The sequence below is a fragment of the Hypanus sabinus genome, chromosome 6 (genome assembly GCF_030144855.1).
Source record: "Hypanus sabinus isolate sHypSab1 chromosome 6, sHypSab1.hap1, whole genome shotgun sequence".
Classification (NCBI taxonomy): Eukaryota; Metazoa; Chordata; class Chondrichthyes; order Myliobatiformes; family Dasyatidae; genus Hypanus; species Hypanus sabinus.
The window spans coordinates 83,852,097-83,873,187 of record NC_082711.1 but is presented as its reverse complement, the minus strand read 5'-3'; the positions used below and the strand labels follow the sequence as shown (position 1 = coordinate 83,873,187).

Genomic DNA, 21,091 nt, shown 5'->3' with positions numbered 1-21,091 from the left:
TGGTGGCCATCGTCAGTCTGGGCTCTGAGTACAGGACTTGGGACGTTACGTTGCTGATGTCTGAGACATTGGTGAGGCTGCACTTCAAGTACTGAGTACAGATTTCTGTAGGAAAGATGTCACTAAACTGGAAATAATGCAAAGATGTACAAGAATATTACCAGGACTAGATGGCCTGAGTTGTAGGAGGCTAAGGGGTGATCTTACAGAGGTGTATAAAGCCACTTGGGGCATAGATAGGATGAATGCACTTCATTGTTTTCACAGGGAAAGGAAATCAAAAACTAGAGGGCATAGGTTTAGGGGTGAAAATTTTAAAAAGACCCGAAGGTTATTTTCTTCACAGAGGAAAGAACACATAGGATGGGCTGCAAATGAAGTGACTGTGACAGGTACAATGACATCATTTAAAAGATGATTGAGCAAGTAATTAGAAAGGTTTAGAGGGATTATGGGCCAAAAGCAGGCAAACAGGAGGAGCTTAGATAAGTACCTTGGTCAACAAGGAAGAGTTGGGTGTAAGGGCCAGTTTGCATGCTATGACTCTGTCAGTAATTAGTTGGCTGCTTATAAGGAACCAACAATGCACCTTCAAGTGCACCTCTATATCTAACGTGAATAAAACGGTCCAGAGTATAAATGTTGATTCAAATAAGTGCAACTTTAATTAAATTGTAAGGCTTAATACTTACCCTAAAAGATAGTTCTAAGTTCTCACCTCCCCATACTTCCATCCCTGTGTCATAGGTGCCCAGGTATTCAAAGTACTTTTTACTAACTGCAAACAGTCCCCCGGCCATAGTTGGAGACCTGAAAGACATGAATTTTTAGAGAGTGCATACTTATCTTTGTTTTTCTTTTAATGAAACACCTGCAAAGAACAGAGGAAACATGTTAATATTAACTATTCTGAAATTATATAATTCAGTGTCACTCAATATTCACTTGCACCTACAACACAAGACACCAAAAGAGCTCTGACTGAATCGCTAAGTTAGCTGATGTTAAATAGAGCAGTATCGGGGCACCATAATTTGTTTCAAATTCACTGAGTGAAATTCATCACTCTGCTCCTAATCTAGCTATTCTGATGGTGATGGAGATAGACTTTGCTCAGTGACATCACTCACAGCCAAAAAGCTTGTTAACATTCACCATTTAATCTCACCCAACAGCAGCAGCCGTCACTTAAACAATGTACTGGAGTGTGAATAATGACTATGGAAAAGTAACCAATGTGTCTCAATAACAAAGAATATAGATCATACGGTATGCTTTCATATATTAAATCAGGTCATAGGTTTTATACCAAAATAAAATACTAAATGAAGTTCATTCCTTTAACATGTTCTCTCGAGTTCCATTTGCTCCCCTGGTTTACTTTGCATCACTGATGACAATTTCCACAGGCAGCTGTTGGGAGTCGGATATAAATAAGCTCTTTATTTCCATCCCATTTCACATGCAACATCTACAGTTTTAAATTATATGTTGTTAATTACTTCATTTATTTTCCAAAAACAAAAAGCCAGATCAACAATGATTTAAGTTAAAGATTTTATTCCAGTTATAATTGGCTTTTGTATTATAAAACTCCAAGCTGCCACTTTCTAAATTCAAACAGATTATTATATTTCATTTGCTTCAATCCATTTTTATTTAAAATGTTATATTATAGCTCTGACCTAATTGGGTCGATTCTTGACTTTCTTCGATTTCTTTCACTTCCAGGAACAGCATGCCACTGGAAAGTAAGGCGCCAGTCAAACCCACCAATCATCGGTTCACCGGTCTGCATGTAAAATGCAAAAGAATTCCAATCGATGGTATCGATAACTGGACATACAACTGCAGTCTCATTCTCTCTAATCCTGAAAAGGACAAGATTTACAGAAATAAGATTTAAATCCATCAACACAATCCTACAATGTGAGTCAAGTCAAATCTAATTTACTGACATGTGCACAAGTATTGTGAGCTGCAGGTACAATGAAAAACAGCATCTTTCAAGCAGCATCTTTGGCATACAGGTATAGACAACAAAAAAAATACAAATTAGACATGAAATTAAATCATACATCATTGTAAAAGCAAGACCATAGTACAAATGGAGGTGTAAGAGGTGGTCTGTAGTGTTCACTGCTGAGATTTGTTAAGATTCTGCAGGTAGGATCAAGAACATAATGGCCGAAGTAAAGTAGCTATTCCTGAACATGGTGATTTGTGATGTCAAGCCTCTGTAACTCCTGCTGACTGTGCCTGTGTTTCATTAAGCCTTAGTCAATAGGTAACAATCTCAAATGTACAACGTACATTCTCAAGAATGCACAAACATACCTCTCCAGCAGTGGCTCCAACCAGCCAGTGACACACTCACAGTGGCAATCCAGAAACGTGAGCACATCTCCGATAGAGAAAGTAGCACCAATCAAACGAGCACGCACCAGTCCCTCCCTCTTATTTGTTCGAATGAGGCGCACTCGCTCAAGGTTACTGATATACTGCTCCAGCTGGGACTTCAGATAAACTAAAATATTCAACAATTAATTAATTTAACATGAATAAGGTTTGTTCAGGTCACTCTAGTTTCATATGAGGGTAAAGGAATACAGTGATTTTTCTACATACAATCAGAGGCAATGACTTAATGACTTCTTGGGATATTTGTGCATGAAGTTATCAACTTCAATACAGACTGTAGTTAACAAAGATGAGCAAAATCAAAGACAATCAATGATACTGATATTTCAACATTCTCGCAACTTTAATGACGCTGGGATAATAGATTTTCCAGATCATTCAATGTTACTTTGGTTCATATTCCAATACATTTTTAATTCACTATTTTTTCAAATAAATTCTCATAATGTAAAGTATGCTTTATAGGTAGGTGGTGGGGGAGAAATGAAATCCTGGTGGGTTTAAAAGGAAGCATAGGAATGGGATCCCAAAGAGACCGATGTCGAAACCTCGGGATTTCCAAACCATAGGGTAGTGGTTTCTGCACAAGATGGCCAACTAAAAATCAAATATAGAATTCAGATTTAATTTATGTAGAGAGTGGCAAAAAAAGTTGAAACATTTGCTGATTAATAGCAGAGATGCATTTAAAATAGAGAGGGATTTATGATAGTTAAATTTAGAAAGAGAGCTATCATCCATGTAAACAAGGTTAATGCATTGCTGTAGACTACATCTGGGATACCCACCCACTCTGGGTAAATATGCTGGAAATACTAATTCCACAGCAGGTGAGAGCTGGGTTAGAATCAATTATCACCAACGCTACATTAACATAGCTATTTAAACTTGCATATCAACAGCTATTCTGCGAATCACAAGGACAGATGGGGATTCTTGAGTCATTATTTTTGAGGAAAAATCATCAAGTGGCAAAATAAGGGATTTGGAACTAGAAAATTAAGAATGAGTACATATAAAAGGAGGAGGGAGTTATTAATATGTGTCGTCCGATTTTTTTAACCATGTTCTCCCTCAAAATGGCTATTATTTTTTAAGTAAATATTGTTTCTTCCGTTTTGAAATTTTCCTCCAAGGCCCCATGCCTCCACCACCATCAAATCTCCATTCCATTCCGCCCCCACCACCTACCTATCGGACAACCTTCCTTTTTCTCCTTGTGACATATTGTAAGGTACCATCATTTAATGTTTTAACCTTTTCACCTGAAGACATTGATACTGTATGGTCTTTTCTACCAATCAAAGTATTAATCGGCATATAAAACATTTTAAGTCAACTTACCTATCCTGAGCATCTATCCATCCATCTATGTATGTATGTATGTATGTATGTATGTATTTATTTATTTAGTTAGTTAGTTAGTTGGTTAGTGTTTTAGAGTGGAGTAGACTGTCAGCCCTTCAAGCTACAGTGCCCCAGCAACTCCCAACAAGCCTGAGTAACCCTAACCGAATCACGGGACAATTTACAATGACTAATTAACCAACCCTGCACATCATAACTGTGGGAGGAAACCAGAGGACCTGGAGAACACCCATGCATTCCAATGGGAGGACGTACAGAGACTCCTTACAGAATGGCACTGGAATTGAACGTTAGACTCCGGAACACCACCAGCCGTAACAGCGTTGCGCTAACCACTACACTACCATGGTGCCAGTGACACAAAGATCCTGGCATTTTAGCAAATATCATCCAAACAGGGTGAATTAGGAATTAGCTACCCTCACCTAGTCAGATACTTTTGAATCATGAGTCGTTCTGCGTCATACAACAATCAAAACTTGGTCTCTTTGGCCCTAACCAAGGCTGGTTATTGCTTCACTTACTGTAAATATTTACATCAGCACAGACCTCCCTAGCTAAAACTCTTCAGTACTGATGTATGGAGTAGAATTTCACACTGATTTATTAGGAAAACATATTTTGAAAGAAATAGAAATGAGTTCTTCAAAATGGGAAAGAAGCAATAAATTGCAGTTTGAAATGCAATGGAATACTTCCTGCTGGTACTTCCTGGTTTGAAAATATTATGAAAAATATAGAAAAAATGATCAGGTTCCTTACTTCGATCGCTGTAGTCATCTACCAGTATGAGTTCTTTCAGGAGAACAGAAGGAGATGTTTCCAGTACACTATGAATTGTGCGCAGCAGAGTGGACCAAGCCTCATTATAAAATGCAATAATTACAGAAGTCGTAGGAAGCTTCCTATAATCAAATTTTTTTGCTTTGCATCTGAAATGAAACAGATTATAAAGATGATAAGTGTATATTCTTAAGGGATATTCAGTTTCTAGTTTCAGTTTATGAAATATACAACTGAACAAGGGCACAGCTTGAAAACTATCATATTTTGCAAGGTCTAAAAATTCCTAGTTTGTAAATAGCAATTAACTGTATTGTAATGAAACTGTTAATTAGTCCACATTTGAACTGTCAGTAGTAAGAGACTAGTGCAGAGATATCTTTCTTTGACAGCCAGGATATGGAAAGAGTGGATAAATCACAAAAGGACTGATCGATCTCTGGAATTGGCTGATCCCTCCAACAAAACTCTACAATTATTGGAATGAAATGAGGATGCCATCACACCATTACTCAGTAATGCCAATGTGTTCACAAAGAAATAAACAATAGCACAACAGATTGAATCATTTTGGGACCAGCTTGTATTCTCTAATATACAACACATCACTTTTTATGTTTACATTTCTACTATAAAAAGGGCAGCAAGTTCTTTATTCCATTTAATCAAAGGAAACTGAGATCTTATTGGCAAAATGTACAAAACTGTTCTGATGGTATAAACTATTCTATTTATTATAATATCAAAGATGACTGAGAGCTGAATTCTTCTCTGTGAAGGCTATTGTTTGCAATGTTCTCCCTCAGAAATGTACCATGCGAAGTATAGAGTAGATGTCCAAAATTTCTAAAATTTTCACTATTATTTGAAATCTCCTGCATTTGAAGTTATAGTTATATTTTCAGGGTTTGCCTTTTCAGTTGCTGTGCTACATTTGCACAAGTATTGTCATAAATTTACTTCACAATTTTCTGATACATTGAACAGAGGTGATTCTTCTCCTGAATACTTATACACAGCTTGATGGAAAAAGAAGAAAAAAACAACAATGAAGGTGGCAGCCAAAATAAACAAAGTCTGTTAAAACCAGAACACATCCACTCGTTTCTGTGTCAGTGAAGAATTGTATTGACAATATCAGTGTTGTTTACAATTCCATCCATACTTGCAAACATGTATTCCATTCACAGCAGTAGGACAGAGAAAGCATTACACCAGCAGAGCTACATCTAACAGGATTTAAAACCAATCCCAAACTTCCCTTTGGCAAGTTACTCACTCAGTACCACGATTTTAAATGCAAACTTACTCATACATTCGGTCATCCTGGATATGACGATGCAGTGATATTTTGTCACTTAAATAAATATTAATAGCATATCTCTCAATACTCTCCTCTTCTTGTAATTTCTCTTCGGCATTCAAATTCAGATGTGCTGCTTTGCCCAATTCCCCGGGTCTGCTCATATCAACAGCAGGTTTTTCATACACTGGGCGTGACAGGTCCTCACTTTGCTCTTCACTAAAATAGGCTGCATTTGCCCTTTCCTTTCTATTGCTCTGTCCAGCAGAGTCAAGTAGAGTGGAGACTGACAGTTCAATAATAACATAAGTAATCCACAGTAAACTGATCAGAATACAACTCTTCCCTAGCCAGATCCATTTTAGTTTCACGGAGATCTTCATGATGCTTCAATAATGTTGTCCTTGTGGACATCTGGGTATAGAATACAGACGGAATTTCTGTAAGGGAGACATTCACAGAACTCAGGTTAGTGGGCTTCTGACAGGTCTTTTTTTTTAAATTGAATTGGAACTTTAAAAATCGAACAAAATACTTAGCAACCTTAGAATTTCCAAACGCAGAAGATGCCCATGATTTATGTATTCTGATATAATGAAGCAACCTAATCACTTCAAAACTGTTGTCACTGCTGATGTTCATCAAGTTGAAGAACTATTTCAATAATTAGCAGCTGGCTTGCCCTTCATAGTAACATATATTTGCAATTAGCAGGGATCACAAACCTACATGGAAAAATCTTGTGACCACAATGATCCATCCATATCAATATAACTGCCTTGAGCTTAATTAGGTTTTGATGACTGAAAGCAACAAATGATATTAATCTTTAAATTAAATACAGAATTTTCTTTGTTTCTGCTAAAACATTTTCATTTAGTCTATGCCCAGTGATGCTTTCCACTCTGTTGCATTAAGTGTCTATCTCTATTTGATCCTCAGCTACACGTTTCTTGAGGTACAGCTTTTCCAATGTTTCTGTTTAATCTGCCAAACCAGTTTGCTACACTTCAAATGATCTTGCATTTGCACCCTCACATACAACGTCTGATTCACTGTCTCTGTTCTCCAAACTTCTCATGCTTTAATCCCAACAGATTGATTTCCAAATTATTTTTCCTTACAAAATTACTCCCATCACTTACTTTGTTTCTCTGCATTATACCAGCTTGCACGCTCAACGTTTTTAACTTTGAACTACTGTACCTCAATTTACTTCACATAACTTATTTATTGCCCCAGCTTCACCTGACGAAGGGTCTCGGCCCGAAATGTCGACAGTGCTTCTCCTTATAGATGCTGCCTGGCCTGCTGCGTTCCACCAGCATTTTGTGTGTGTTGTTCCAGCTTCACCTTGTTGGGTTTGTCCCAACCTGCCTCATTGTACAGTTTTGCAACTAAGCTTTATATTACCTTTCTTCAACTTCCATCCAGTTCCAAATCTAATTTCCTTCATTTCAGTTTATGATTTGATTTTGGAAAGCACGATACCACCACAAATTGTGCTGCTCTGCTTCAAAAGGTCGCAAGAATTTAAATGATGCAGCATTAACTTCAAAAATGCAACCAGCTTCTGCACAGTCATGAAGAATAGGGCTATTACAAAAAGAATTACGTAACAGCCCATCCTCTTCAGACCTCAGATTTCTCAGATAAGAAGTTTTAGAGGCAATTGGACTAAGGTATTGTGACCTCCCTTTACATGAAAAGTTCCCCATGCCTTCAGCTACACATGGCCACACACTCTGGAAATGAAGGCAAACTAAGGTATTCCAACAAGAAACTATATATCCACAAGCACCAATGATAATAGATTTGTGCAAGGTAAATTTATAAAAATGATTTCAAACATATTTGTATAATGAGGAGGCTTGTAAGTCTCTCACCCTGGTATATATTAAAAAAGTAGTAAACCTTGGCAAGTCTAGAGAAATCAACTCAATGCAAGTGGTGTTTTATTCTGAAATATCGAAAGCTAATTTAATTGAAATTTGGAAAAGTACCTTTTATTAAACAAAGGCTTACTTGATTGATGATTAAGAGCTTTATGAAGCAGCATGGTTCTTAGTCCAGTGGGCAGGTATCTGACAAAGTACCACAAATTGATTAGTCAGCAGAATTAAAAGACATGTTCACAGCAGTGGGGGCGGGGGTCAGGGGCAGAGAAAATGCAATGGTACATGGTTGTTCATCTGATTGGAAAAAAATGCTGTTCAAGTCGCAGATTTACAACAAGCATGGGTAAAGTTTCAAAGCCTGCGAATTTTAAACAAACTTGGAAATGTTGCAGCAATTAAGATGACTACATCTGACTCCAGCACTCACTATATGTCATGACCATTGAACTAAATGACACAGGAATTGCCTAAAAGACAGGCACCAAGAGTGATGCACTACATCTTGGCAGGGTAACGTCACAGTTGATCCAAATCACACAAACACAATGAAACACCAGCTTCCTGAAGTCCTCCAAAATTTAAGCAGGAAATCTGATTTCAGAAACTACATCAGAGTAGATGAGCCACAGAATGAATAACTCCATTAATTTAAATTAAGAAGAATGCCTCCAAGGATAACTTGAATTAACTTGTGTGTACTTAATGACGTTTTCTCTTGTTTCAGTGTTTTAATATGTCAATTATTACAATAATTCTGCATAACTAAATTTTAATCTTTTTAATCAGCTGTAAAAGCACTTCTAGGAAGCGAGAAGAAAGACACATTACAGAAAGAAAGGTCATATGCTCCACAGGGCTTCGCTGATCAGGTACCAACTTTGGTACAAGACTGTCAATTCCATTATGTGTGACAAAGTAAGTGGCAAGTGTAACAACCTGTCATTTACTGGGAAGGCCTAGATAAAAACATACTGCGTTGTACACTACTGAAACCAAAGCAAGTACATTTCTGTCTTTATGTAATACAGCATGATTTCATTTTGAAATTTTGTTTGTAATACTTATTCTGTCAAGGTGCTTGTACTGTTGCCAATTCTTGCAAAGGTCGCACATCATAATGGAAATGAAAGTAATCTGTGGGACTATTAGTGAAATGGTGTGTTGTACACAAATGAGTCAATTGTGATAAAACAGACAGAAGGGCTGTTTAGGCACTTCCTTCTTTCCTAATAATCTTCTGCTACCTTCCTCCAACTGCTCAAGTCAAAACTATTACAAGCATTTAGCATCTTTGGAAAAAGAAACAGTTAAATACATGGATTATGACAAAACTAAAAATGTTCAATTGCCTACCTTAAGGTATACCTTAAATACAGTATACAAATATATACAGTGCATACTTACACATCCCTATTACTATTCAAATGGAATATTCCACCGTGTATGGCAGGAAAGGCACTATGAAGCTAACCTGAGTGCATCAGCTTAGCTTTGGACCCATTATGAGAATATTCTGGGGTAGACACTGAAGTGAGAGCAGAATGACAAGGCAATGCTTGTGTGTGAATGATTGGCATGTGTAAGGAGTCCATTTAACAAGTGCCCTCTGTCATAGAAACAGTTACTATTTCAGGCCAAAAATCCTTTGTCATAACACTCTGATGAAAGGCCTTCACCCTGAAACGTTAGCTCTGTATTTTTTTTTCCCCGTATAGGTGCCACCTGCCCTGAGGAGTGTTCCCAGTAATTCTCATTGTAATTAATCTGCAGACAACATGCTTCTGATTGGCCAGATGATTACCTCAGAATAGACCTATCACAACTGGTCTGCCTGATTCACTGTGAAACCAAAGTGTCACACATCTGCTGGATTCTTTTGGTTCCATACACAGAGGAAATGAGAAACTATTGCATGTGCAGTCAACTGACAATCTGCATAGACCATGGATAAACACAATTGCACAAGCCTGACTGCACTCTCTACCAGTTGAGTTCAACAGGAAAGAAAGAAGTGTGGTTCACTCTTTGAAATGAGTATGTCCACGATCACTCTTGTGCAAATGCAAGATGCCACAAAGTTCTCCTGCTTGGAACGTGGCCTCCACACAACCGATCCTTCCCATGATCACTTGAATGCCCACTGAAAGTGATCTTTGCCCTCACCAGTTGTGGCTGCAACAGTTGGTACGTTTCAGTAAGTCAACTTTTCTGAGTGCTGTCATGTTATAAATATTCTTTAATGATCTTCATCCATGAGCAATGCTTCCAACTATTCTGATATGGCTTCGAGCTGAGAGCTCTTCTCTTCCTCTCTGGGCGTTTGCCTGGCTCTGCATGTTCTCGGTCATCTGAAGACAATGCAGATGAATACACTGGTGTCTGGCAGCAAGTGGTTTGTGCAGAGCTTTTAAGTCAGCAAATAGCACTTCAGGACTTGCCAGACTTCTTGTAGATTTTAGACAAGCGAAACGAGAGACGTCTCAGAACAGCAGCAAACCACAGTCTGATCATGTCTTCCTGGCCAGCCCCAGGACCAACAATGATTTACCTCCTTTCCACCTTAATGAGCTTAGAGGTAGTTGTTAGGATCTGCAGACTTTACCACAGATCAGACAGAGTAGTTGGTAGTATCAGATGGTGCACGCTTTCTACCATTATTGCTGGACTTCTGGATTCACCCAGCAAACGGACTTCAGATTCTCAGTGCCATCAGATTTTCCATTTGTGGAGGTAGGCCGGAAACGTCCATTAGTCAGTGGAGATGTTACATTCTTTCTCCTAAAGAGGATAGAAGGTCTTTCTATCTTTTTTCTCTCAGTCTGCCTGGCAATTTCTTTACATGCCAGAACTTACCAAAGAGTATCTGTCTTGGGAGTCTGGTGTCAAAGAAGCAATTAATGTCGCCTGCCCAACGGGGCCAACTAAGTGAAATTAAAACCTCAATGTTGGGACGCGAGCCACGCAGAGGATGCCAACAGTAGTTTGTCTCTGATACCAGTGCATTGCCCATTTCATCACCAACATCTGCCTTCACTGAAAGATGGCTCTCTGAGAAGGCAAGTATGTCCAGATTTTTGGATTTCTTCGCAGACTTTCATCACAGCATGGTGTTGTACTACAAGTATAGTTGGCTTTCAATCGCCAGTTTGCCAATATTAAGCATAATGCTAATTCTCTTGTGTGCCTCTGTGAACAGAGCTTGGCCTCTGAACATGAGTATGCAGGCATCATCACTGTACTGCACCTCAGTGGCTGAAGTTGAGGTGACCATGATTCTGGAGTCGAGGTGTTATAGGCGACAGAACATAGAGACACAAGAGACTATGATGTAAGTGATCCAGGTTAAATAGAGTTACATTTGTCCAGTGCATTAGTTCCCATTATTGGGGGCAGAGGTGCAACACTGCAGCAGGCAGGGTTGAGTAAAATGTTGGGGTGATGACTTAAAATTGTTTCATGCCAATCCACACTGAGATTTGGTTTCGATCATGGATTGCATGTTCTCACATGTGACAGACACATGATAGCCTGGAGATAATTTTCTCCAGGCAGTCACATTTCAGACAGATGTTCCAGGGCAGTGGGCTCAAGTGACACTGTGCACCCATTGACACTATATGTTAACAGCGTCAGTGTGGCTCCTGGTACTGTTAGCAAGAAAAAAACACTCATGTGTCATCCTCAAGTTTTGACTCTCTAGTTGTAGCCAAACAATCGTTGCAAAGAACAACTCTTTACAGCCATCTTTATATAAACGTGGATGAAAATTAAATGACTGCAGACCCTGGAAAGCTGAACTAAAAGCAGAAAGTACTGGAAACACTCAGCAGATCAGGCAGCATCCGTGAAAAATGAATTAATATTTCAGGCTGAAGACCTTTCACCAGAACAGAACATAAAGGATCTTCAAACTGAGATATTAACTGTTCCTCTTCCCACAGATACTGATTGCTGACTGTCTCTAGCATCTTCTAATTTATAAATATGAATCCTTGTGCCAGTTACTGCTAACCTTAGTACATTTTGGTGTGTAAGTGGCTGCTAATACTAAAGACATTACAAAACTGCTCATATCAATGTTTACATAGTACCTACTATTCAAACAGAATCATAAATGGCAAATTAGAGAACATGGCATGAATAGTTAATATTTAGTTTAGTCCTATATGGTGTGACGTCAGCCTGAAACACGCAATATTTCTGCCTCACCTTGCATCAACCTTAAGAGAAAACACACGGTGATAAGGGGTTCAAAGTTCAGTGTGCAACTTGCAACGGAATCACTTTGAAACTAGTCGTGCTATATTGCATTTTTCAATAAAATTCAACCTGTGAGCACTAATCAAGAGAATTAAAAATATCTCAAAGCAGAAAGGTGCACAACCATATATATATATATATATATAAAACTGTTTGATTCTTCTCCATGGCTATTCAGTGAAATCCGAATGATGAGAAAGCAAATGGTTTTATTTTGAGGAAAGAGGCTCTTTCGTTAATATCTGAGCAATTCTGAAATGTTAATGATCCTGTGATGTAGACACAGGCAGCAAAGAGACGAAAGAGAGTTTCCTCACATTCAAACAGGATGTGGTGTTTGCTCAAAAGTTCTCTACTGTGCATATAAGGCTTATAGCATTGGAGCACCTCCCCAGCACTAGCCATCCTGAAGATCAGCTTAAGTTCACAACCATCAAGTCCAGCTGACTCCAAAACAAGAGGAAAGGGAACTGAATTTTGTACCAACTATTGTAAAACCATTAAGGTCTTTATGCATAACTTTCATCTCCTTTTTTCTTCAATGTCATCTGGACATTTTTTAATTGCACATCCTGCTCAAGTGTTTTCTTTGGTAATGAAAACAGTTTCAGTTTTCTTATCCTTTCTTCACATTTTAAGTATCCTAACTCCCTCAGAAACCTTTTTAAACACTAGCAAGTCATTCAGCTTTAGTTGCTCAGGGATTTTACAGATCTGCCCCAATAATTCGCCAGCTCTTCCATTGTGGGGAAACTAATTACTAACCCGTTTTGCAAATATCTGTTAAAATATTGCTAGTCCTCCAATCAACTTCACCATTTCAGTAAAAATGCAGGAACAAAATTGTGGAATTGGGACTACAGTTTTGAAAAAAAGTAACATTGTTACAGCATTAGTATTCCTGCTGCTACACTGCATCTCATAAGGTTAACAATGGGCCAAAAGAGCAACAATGTTAGTAAACCATTTACACTATCAAAGCTTGATATGAAATACTAAAACTATCCATCCAATAAAAGCATTCACTCAATAGCCCTGCCTCCGAGAGGACCACAATCTTGTCATAAGGCTTGGAGGCTTGCATAGCTCAATGACCCGGAGAGCTATGTTGGCTGGAGTCAGGGCTTTATGCTTTGGCTCATAGTCACCCATGCCAAACAGGTTAAAAGGAGAGGCCGGACTAAAAGTGGTCCACCGGTCCTCCAGGTTCAGGTGTTCAGCTCAAGTCTAATAGCCCTGACTAGTCAAACAAAATCTGTTATGGAAACAGCAATGAAAAATCCTTCTGTATCTGTGTGCAACGTATATGGCCATAATACAGAGAGATGGAGGACCTTCATTGTTGCCCTACATGCCAGTGGCATAACAGGCAGTAACTAACTCAAGAGCCCTGCAACAACACAACCATCTTCAAAGTCTTTGGCCAATGATGGATTAAGACCTCAAACCTCACCACCACCATTGGCACGAAATGCCAGTTTTGCTGAAGAAGCCTAAACCCTTAAAGCATAAAACAAAACCCATGGTACCCAAGGCAGCAGTGATCCTTGCTTTCCTGCACACTACACCGGACACGTCAAGGGAATAGAGAGGCAAGCAAAATCTTCAAAATCCACTGGAACATTAAGCAAATGAACATTAACATCCTCTCCCAGACCAAAATCCCAATCACTGGAGTTCTAGTTACACAGCTCCATTCAACAGCGTGCATCAGTCATGTGGCTGGCACTAACCTTCTGAATTTCAATTAATTACCAGCTGATCAGAGAAAAAGTTCAAAGAACATTCTCAAACTCTCTTCAAAGAAACAACACCCCTACTGATGTGGTAATCACCAGCTTGTGACCATTCCAAGTCAACTAAAGTACTTAGATTGGCACTGAGTCTTCAAGCTTATTCACTATAACTCACAGAAACTTGGTGAAGAAGGTAGAAGCAGTACTCACTTAATACACTAAATGTTTGCCCCACCTGTGGTTGTAGTTCCCACAATGGCCTTATTAGTCACCTCAGAACTTGGAAAATCAAAGTGGAAACAAGTTAACCTCAAGTCCAAGGTCGTGCCCAAGAAAATATAGATTTTCTTAACGACTAGCTTTCAGATGCAAGACTGCATTGTTCTAGGTCAGCTGTGGCAAACCTTTTTGAGAACCCGCACTGATAACCTTCTAAAAAAAATTATCTCGTGACATACGAATTTTGAACAAAGATTATCATTGATGCAAATAGATTGATGAAACCTGCCTGTCATGCTGGGTGTGACATCAGTTGTCATGGAAACTATTTTTGAAAGCTTAACTTGTCAACCAGACAATTATTTTACCCCTGTGGTGTAGTCAGTTAATGTTGCCGATTTAACTAGTTCTTTGTAGATTTCATCAGCCTTACAAAATCCAGCAACAATGGCGTGTCTAGTTGATGATGTAACATCAGTGATCTCATCAAGGTAAATGGAAAAAAATTCAAATTAAAGTTTTAGTTGTTCTGCTATGTTTGCTTCCATCATTAATATTCTACTTTTTACTGTGTTTTGTTTCACTGCAAATCCTTCATGTGGAATAATCTTTTCCTTTTGTAGAAAACTATCATAAAAGTAAGAAGCACATTCCAGCCATAAATCTTTAGCATTTCCTCCATCACTGAGTGGTATTCCATGTTAAGCAATAATCTTTGCAACCTCAAAGCTAGCAGCAACTACGTTGGAACTACATGAAATAAGTCAAAATACTTGAATGTATTTATTTTGGTGATTTCTTGAGAACTGTGTTCTTTTCGTTCTTGTTCATTTTTATCACAAAGCCATGTATGGACAGTTTCACAATGCGGCTTTATGAAGTAAGTCCTGTACCCCCACTATTTAGGGACATACTTTGCATAATGCTTTATCATCCTTTTTAAATTATGCTAAATCTTTCAATCTATCATCTTTGATGGCCTCTGCTGCTTCTCCCATCATTTGAAGGATTTTATTTCTTTGCATCTGACATTCTGAACAAACTGAAAAGGATAAAGACAATTTAAAAATTTTTCACAAATAAACTTAAATAACATTGTTTTACCAACATGTATAAATAACATTGTTTTATTAACATGGATGAAGTATGTTTATTGTGAAAAGAATATTCACAGAGGTGCTAAACTACAAAACAGTACGTATGGTTATTACGACCGAATATCCAGTGTTTACTCACAATCAAAAGGAGGAAAAATATCAACAGATCAAAACTAAGACCAACTGGCCCAACCATTTACTCTCCAAATAGTGATGTGCACATCAGGTCTGGGAGGATTTCAAAATGTATTCTTCAACATCAACTCTTCTCAAAACTGTCTAGCCAGGGTCAAACAAGCATGAGATATTTCCTGTGAAAGCATCTCACTGCTCTTAGGTAATAAAAACAAATCATTCATTGCTTCATTTGGCAGTGAAGACATTCATAATGTATCTTTTCATTATGCAGGGGGGCATAAAGAATCAAAGGTGGTAACAAATTTTTATGCCTGCATCATCTTGGGCACACGTGCCATTGGTTCACCACCCCTGTGTGGATGGAAAGCACAAGTGATGAGTTTTCTGGCTGTCTGTTCCAGTCGGCAATTTCCTGCATGTTATTAATTTTTGTAAGCAGTTAAGTCAGGATACTTTCCTCAAGAGCATTTTGCATTACAAGAATAGAGCTTACACAGGCCATTAAGTATTTGAAAGGTATCATCATCATGTGCCGTATGAGGTGGGCAGTCACGGTCTTCCATCTGTCTTTAATCTGCTCTTCCTGTGGGGAAAACCCCCTTCACACTGTAGTTCTTTTTCTTTTCTCTATCCATGACCATTCTTGGCAATTTTTTCTACAGAAGTGGTTTGCCATTGCCTTCTTCTGGGCAGTGTCTTTACAAGACAGGTGATCCCAGCCATTATCAATACTCTTCAGAAACTGTCCATCTGTATCAGTGGACATATAACTAGTCCTTCCGATGTACACCAGCCACTTATACGACCATCCAGCACGTGCTCCCATGGCTTCATGTGACCCTGATCGGGGGTGGGGGGTAGGAGGGTGCTAAGCAGGTGCTACACTTTGCCTAAGGGTGACCTGCAGGCTAGCAGAGGAAAGGTGCCCCTTGCACTTCCTTTGGTAGAGACGTATCTCCACCCCACCACCCGAATGACATTAATATTCACTGAAGAATTTGAAGAAACCATTGGACACAACTGTGTGGAAAGCTGCATTAGCCAGCAGAAGTTGACATATTTGAATAATCCCAACAGTACTTCATTTTAACCAATTTTAACAGTCCCAGTCGCATCGTATTAGGTACATCTATACACCTGCTCGTTAATGCAAACATCCAATCAGCCTATCATGTGGCTGAAACTCACTGCATAAAAACATCCAGGCATGATCAGGAGGTTCAGTTGTTGTTCAGATGAAACATCAGAATGGGGAAGAAATGTGATCCAAGTGATGCTGACCGTGGAATGATTGTTGGCACAAGCATCTGATCTCCTGACACAACGGTCTCAAGAGTTTACAGAAGATGGTGCTAAAACCAAAAATCATCCAGTGAGCGGCAGTTCTGTGGGAAAAAAACACCTTCTTAATGAGAGAGATCAGAGGAGAATGGCCAGACCAACTCGAGTAGACAGGAAGGTGTCAGCAACTCAAATAACCATGTGTTACAACAGTTGCGTGCAGAACAGAATCTCCAAACACACATGTCGAACCTTGAAGTGGATGGGCTACAGCAGCAGAAGACCACAAACACACACCCTGTGGCCACTTTATTAAGTACCAAATAAAGTGGATGCTGAGTGTATGTATTTAATGAAAAATTAAAAGCAAATATTAAATATTTATGATTAAATCAACTTGACTCAGTAGTTGAACTATTATCTCAAGAGTCAGCAACCAATGAAAAAAATCTTGTTTCAGATCCCAGCTGTATATTCTCAGCTGATGGTACAGTGTGACATGAACAAATGTGACATTCTCAGAAATATCATCTTTTGGCTGAAAGATTATAAGTTTGTTATATCAACAGGAAAGTTCCTACACGATTCAATTCACTAGGTATCCATATAACAGTCATCCTTCAACTAATAAAAAGAAAATCATGCATTGGTGTGTAACAAACACTACAAAACACTAATTGGCTGCTACAGTGCTTTATTATGTATCTGTGATATTAACCTAAAACATATTCATTGGCTCCAAACACACGAAATCATACTGTGTGTTATTATAACCGCTTTGCCGAGCATCTGTACTCTGCCCCCCAGAACAAATATGATCTCCCTATGGCCACCCATTCTAATTCCACTTCCCATTCCTATATGTCCATCCATGTCCTCCTCCACTGTCATGATCAGCCCACACTTAGGTTGGAGGAACCTCATATTCTGTTTGGGTAGCCTCCAACCTGATGGCATGAACATTGTTATCTCAAACTTTCAGTAATGCCTCCCCCCTTCACTATTTCACATCCCCTTTTCCCTTGCTCATGTTGTCTCCTTGCCCACCCATCACCTCCCTCTGGTACCTCCTTCACTCCCCATCATTTTTTCTTTCTTCTATGGCCTTCTGTCTCTTTCACCAATCAACTTTCTAGCTCTTTGCTTCATCCCTCCTCCAAGTTACACCTTGTTTCTCTCCGCTCCCCCCCCCCCCATTTCAAATCTACTCAGTTTTTTTTTCTCCAGTCCTGCGAAGCGTCTCGGCCCAAAACATCAACTGTGTCCTTTTTCCATAGATGCTGCCTGGCCTGCTGAGATCCTCCAGCACTTTGTGTTTTGCTCAGATTTCCAGCATCTGCAGATTTTCTCTTGTCTGTGTGTGTTAGTTCTGCCTTTGACCTTAAATCCTGATCAAAATGCCTGAGTGTTCCATAACTTGCTGACGAATATGGTACGCAAATGTTCACTATTGATTTATAGTCATAGTGTTATAAAGTCACACAGCCCTTTAACCCAACCTGTCCATGTCATCTAAGTTAGGCCCAATTGTCATATCCCTCTAAACCTTCCCAATCTATGCACCCTTGAAATGTTGTTAATGTATCTGCCTCAACCACTTCTACTGGCAGCCCATTCCATACATGAACCACCCTTTGGTGAAAGTTGTCCCTCAGGTTCTGATTAAGTCTCTGCCCTCTCACCTTAAACCTATCCTCTCCAACTCCTGATTCCCCGAGCTTGCAAAACAAGACTGCGTGCATTCACCCTGCTTATGATATTCACACCTCCTAACTCTTATGCTACAATGAAGAAGGTCCCAACCTGCTCAATCTCACACATATATTTATATTTCAATCCCAGCAATATCCTAACCAATCTCCCCTGTACTCTTTTCAGCTTAACAGCATATTTTCTATAGTAGGTTGTCCAAAACTGAACTCAATATTCCAGATGTGATTTATGTGCCTGAACTCATCCCAATTCTTCTCAGTAGGTCTCTATGCAGGAGAGCCTTGTAAGCAGAAACCCCACTGCATTCGATGGGCAGCCATCAAGCACTGCAATCATAATTCATTTTATATCAGTGGGCAGAATCAGCCCAACTACAAGGTAAAATTATTGTTTTGACAGCCAGGTAAGTTAATATTACCAACTCAGTTGACTGCCAAATTGTCAAAATAAAATTCCTAATATAATGAAATGACTGATATTATTTAAGTAACTTTTAAAGTATTAAATACTTTGGTCCCTTTCTATCAAATTGAAAGGTGATGTTGAATTCCAGGGAACAGAGACCACTTAGCTCTCTGCCACCAAACTCCAAGAAGAATCCAACATCAGAAAAAGCTTGAATAACGAAACTTGAAAATGCTGGAGGAAAAAAAAGACTACTACTTAAAACTAACATTTTTTTCCTCTTTCCCAATTCTGAGAAAGGGTTGGTGACCAGGACCAGTAACAGCACTTCTCTTTCCTGAAGCTTCCAGCACTTCCTGTTTTTGTTTAAGAATCTTTTGAACAGGTACGTGGATGGAAAGTGGGGGGGGGGGGGTGGATTTAAAAGGCAAGGACAAATAACCTTCAATCCAGTGGTTTTACGGAAAGGATGCACAAAACATCGACCCTACTTTCTTCCATAGATGCTGCCTGGCCTGCTGAGTCCCTCCAGAATTTTGAGGGTGTTGCTCGATCTCCAGCACCTGCAGATTTTCTCGTTTGTTGTTGATTTACTGATAACGCGAGCAAAGTAATTATAAAAAGGCAGACTACGAACAATTTTATACCAAAAATGAAGGAACAAGAGCACAAAACCAGCAATGTGGTTTATTAACTCTAAACTTCCACTGGTTGCCGACTCTGCAATAATATGTAGAATTCAATGTTGACCCACTATCCGGGGTATCAGCTCAATTCTACAACACTTTAACAATTCGCTTTTAGGGACTCTGTAATTAATTTGTGATTGAAAATAAAATCGAGAAATATGCAAACCCTAGAACAGAATGTTTCGTTTTCATTCTATAACACGCAGAACAAACTTTCCAACGAGTTGGTAGAACTTATATAGGCGTATGCGTACGAGGGCCGCGGTTAATTAGGACCTAGAAGGAATCACAGAACTTAGCTGACAAATCTTCAGTTGTAAATCCAAATCCTCACTCTTCCCAGAATAATTGCTGCAACAGAACCAAAACATTATCTACCCTTTGAGGAACTACAACTCCCTCAAAAATGACATCGAATTGCTGACAGTAGTTTTTCCAAGCCCTTGCAGTGTGACTGTCAACCCCGAAAACACTCTATCGAGGGCGAAGAGTCCAGACCCCCTAACACCAGGAGCATAAACGAGAGGAGAGCGCAAAGGACTAGTCGGAAGCACAGGCGCCCAGCGCCCGTTAACCCGTTCGCCGCGTGCCGTCGGTAGGGCAATGCAACTCAAACTTGCTTCGAGAGGCTGTCCGGCGGAACCTGCCACGCCTTCGGCCCCACGACCGCCAGGAACGGGTACTGGCTGTGAAAGAGCCGCGCCGAACCACCGTGAAAGGGGTTCATCAACTACGCGTTGCAAACGCGGCCTGGGCTCCAGCAACTTGCAAACTTTTCTTAAAGTATGACTGCCGCAGGGGAGAAAGTTACGGGAGGTCGAGAGTGCGTGTGCGAGAGAGAGAAGGGGGCGGGGATGATAGCTGCAGCTCACTCACTCACCCCGGCCGCGCCGAGCAACCCCATTCCGGCCAAAGGTCCAAGCGGCTCCGGCTGACTGGAGCAGAGCAGGGAGAGTGCAGCGGGAGGGCGGTGGCCTCCGCTCTTGCTGCCTGTCAACAGCGGTATCTTTTGGCCCCGACGCAACTGGTTGGGAGGCTCCGGATTCGTTCTGCTGTGTACTCTGCCTGTGCCAGGAAGTCCCCGTCCCTCACACTCGGAGCCTGAGCAGCAGCACAGCGCATTGTGGGACAGGCGACTGGTGGAAGCGAGCGAATATGATGCTCCCCAGTTATCGTCGCCTCCTTCGTGGGGTTGTACATCTGCGTCTTTTTGTTGACTAAATAAATCTCCTAATCCTCTCCCGCCAAACTCCCTAGTTCACTTTCTCGCTTTTAACTTTACCCTTTATCTTTTCTTCCATAGCCTTTATAAGTTTTTATTAAATAGGAATGACCCTGAGCGAAGAGTAAGGATGTTTGTTGGCCATCTGAGTTGTCATCAGAAAGTGCTGTGGGAGGTTTCAGTCCCGAATAGACGGGGAATTTAAATCACTAGTGCGGGGATGGGATTATCTGCCCGAGTAGGGATGGCGTGTGTTCTCCACTCAGCGATGTTGTAAAAGCTTCATGGGCTGGCTAGGTGCGGATCCTCATCTGGTCACTGATCGGATTCACAGGAGACCGCAAATGCTGGAATCTGAAGCAACACATAAAACGCTAAAGGAACTCTGCAGGTCAGGCAGCATCAGCGCACGGTAAACCCGGGGAATCCGACAGCGTTGTGTGTGTTGCCCTCGCTGGGCAGCCCGATCCCTGACTTGGCTGCAGGTGCTGCAAACTGGAGCAAAAAAAAAGTTGCTCGAGGAACTCAGCCGGTCGGGTGGCATCTGGAGAGGGAAAT

At 40.1% G+C, this 21,091-nt stretch overlaps 1 protein-coding gene across 2 annotated transcripts in view; it reads right to left on the bottom strand.

Moving 5' to 3' along the window:
* poc1bl (POC1 centriolar protein homolog B (Chlamydomonas), like) overlaps positions 1-20,519 on the bottom strand; it is a 40,120-nt gene extending 19,601 nt beyond the window's left edge. Inside the window, exons 1-7 of one of the 2 annotated variants that reach the window (XM_059972540.1) lie at positions 20,192-20,519; positions 7,879-7,959; positions 5,882-6,315; positions 4,552-4,721; positions 2,338-2,527; positions 1,686-1,871; positions 693-810 (exon numbers count right to left, since the gene is read on the bottom strand). In XM_059972540.1, coding sequence (XP_059828523.1) covers positions 693-810; positions 1,686-1,871; positions 2,338-2,527; positions 4,552-4,721; positions 5,882-6,258 — 1,041 coding nt within the window. In that variant the 5' untranslated portion in view covers positions 6,259-6,315; positions 7,879-7,959; positions 20,192-20,519. The remainder of the gene's footprint in view (positions 1-692; positions 811-1,685; positions 1,872-2,337; positions 2,528-4,551; positions 4,722-5,881; positions 6,316-7,878; positions 7,960-20,191) is intronic. The other variant, XM_059972539.1, reaches the window with a different exon arrangement.
* Between the last annotated feature and the right edge of the window lie 572 nt (positions 20,520-21,091).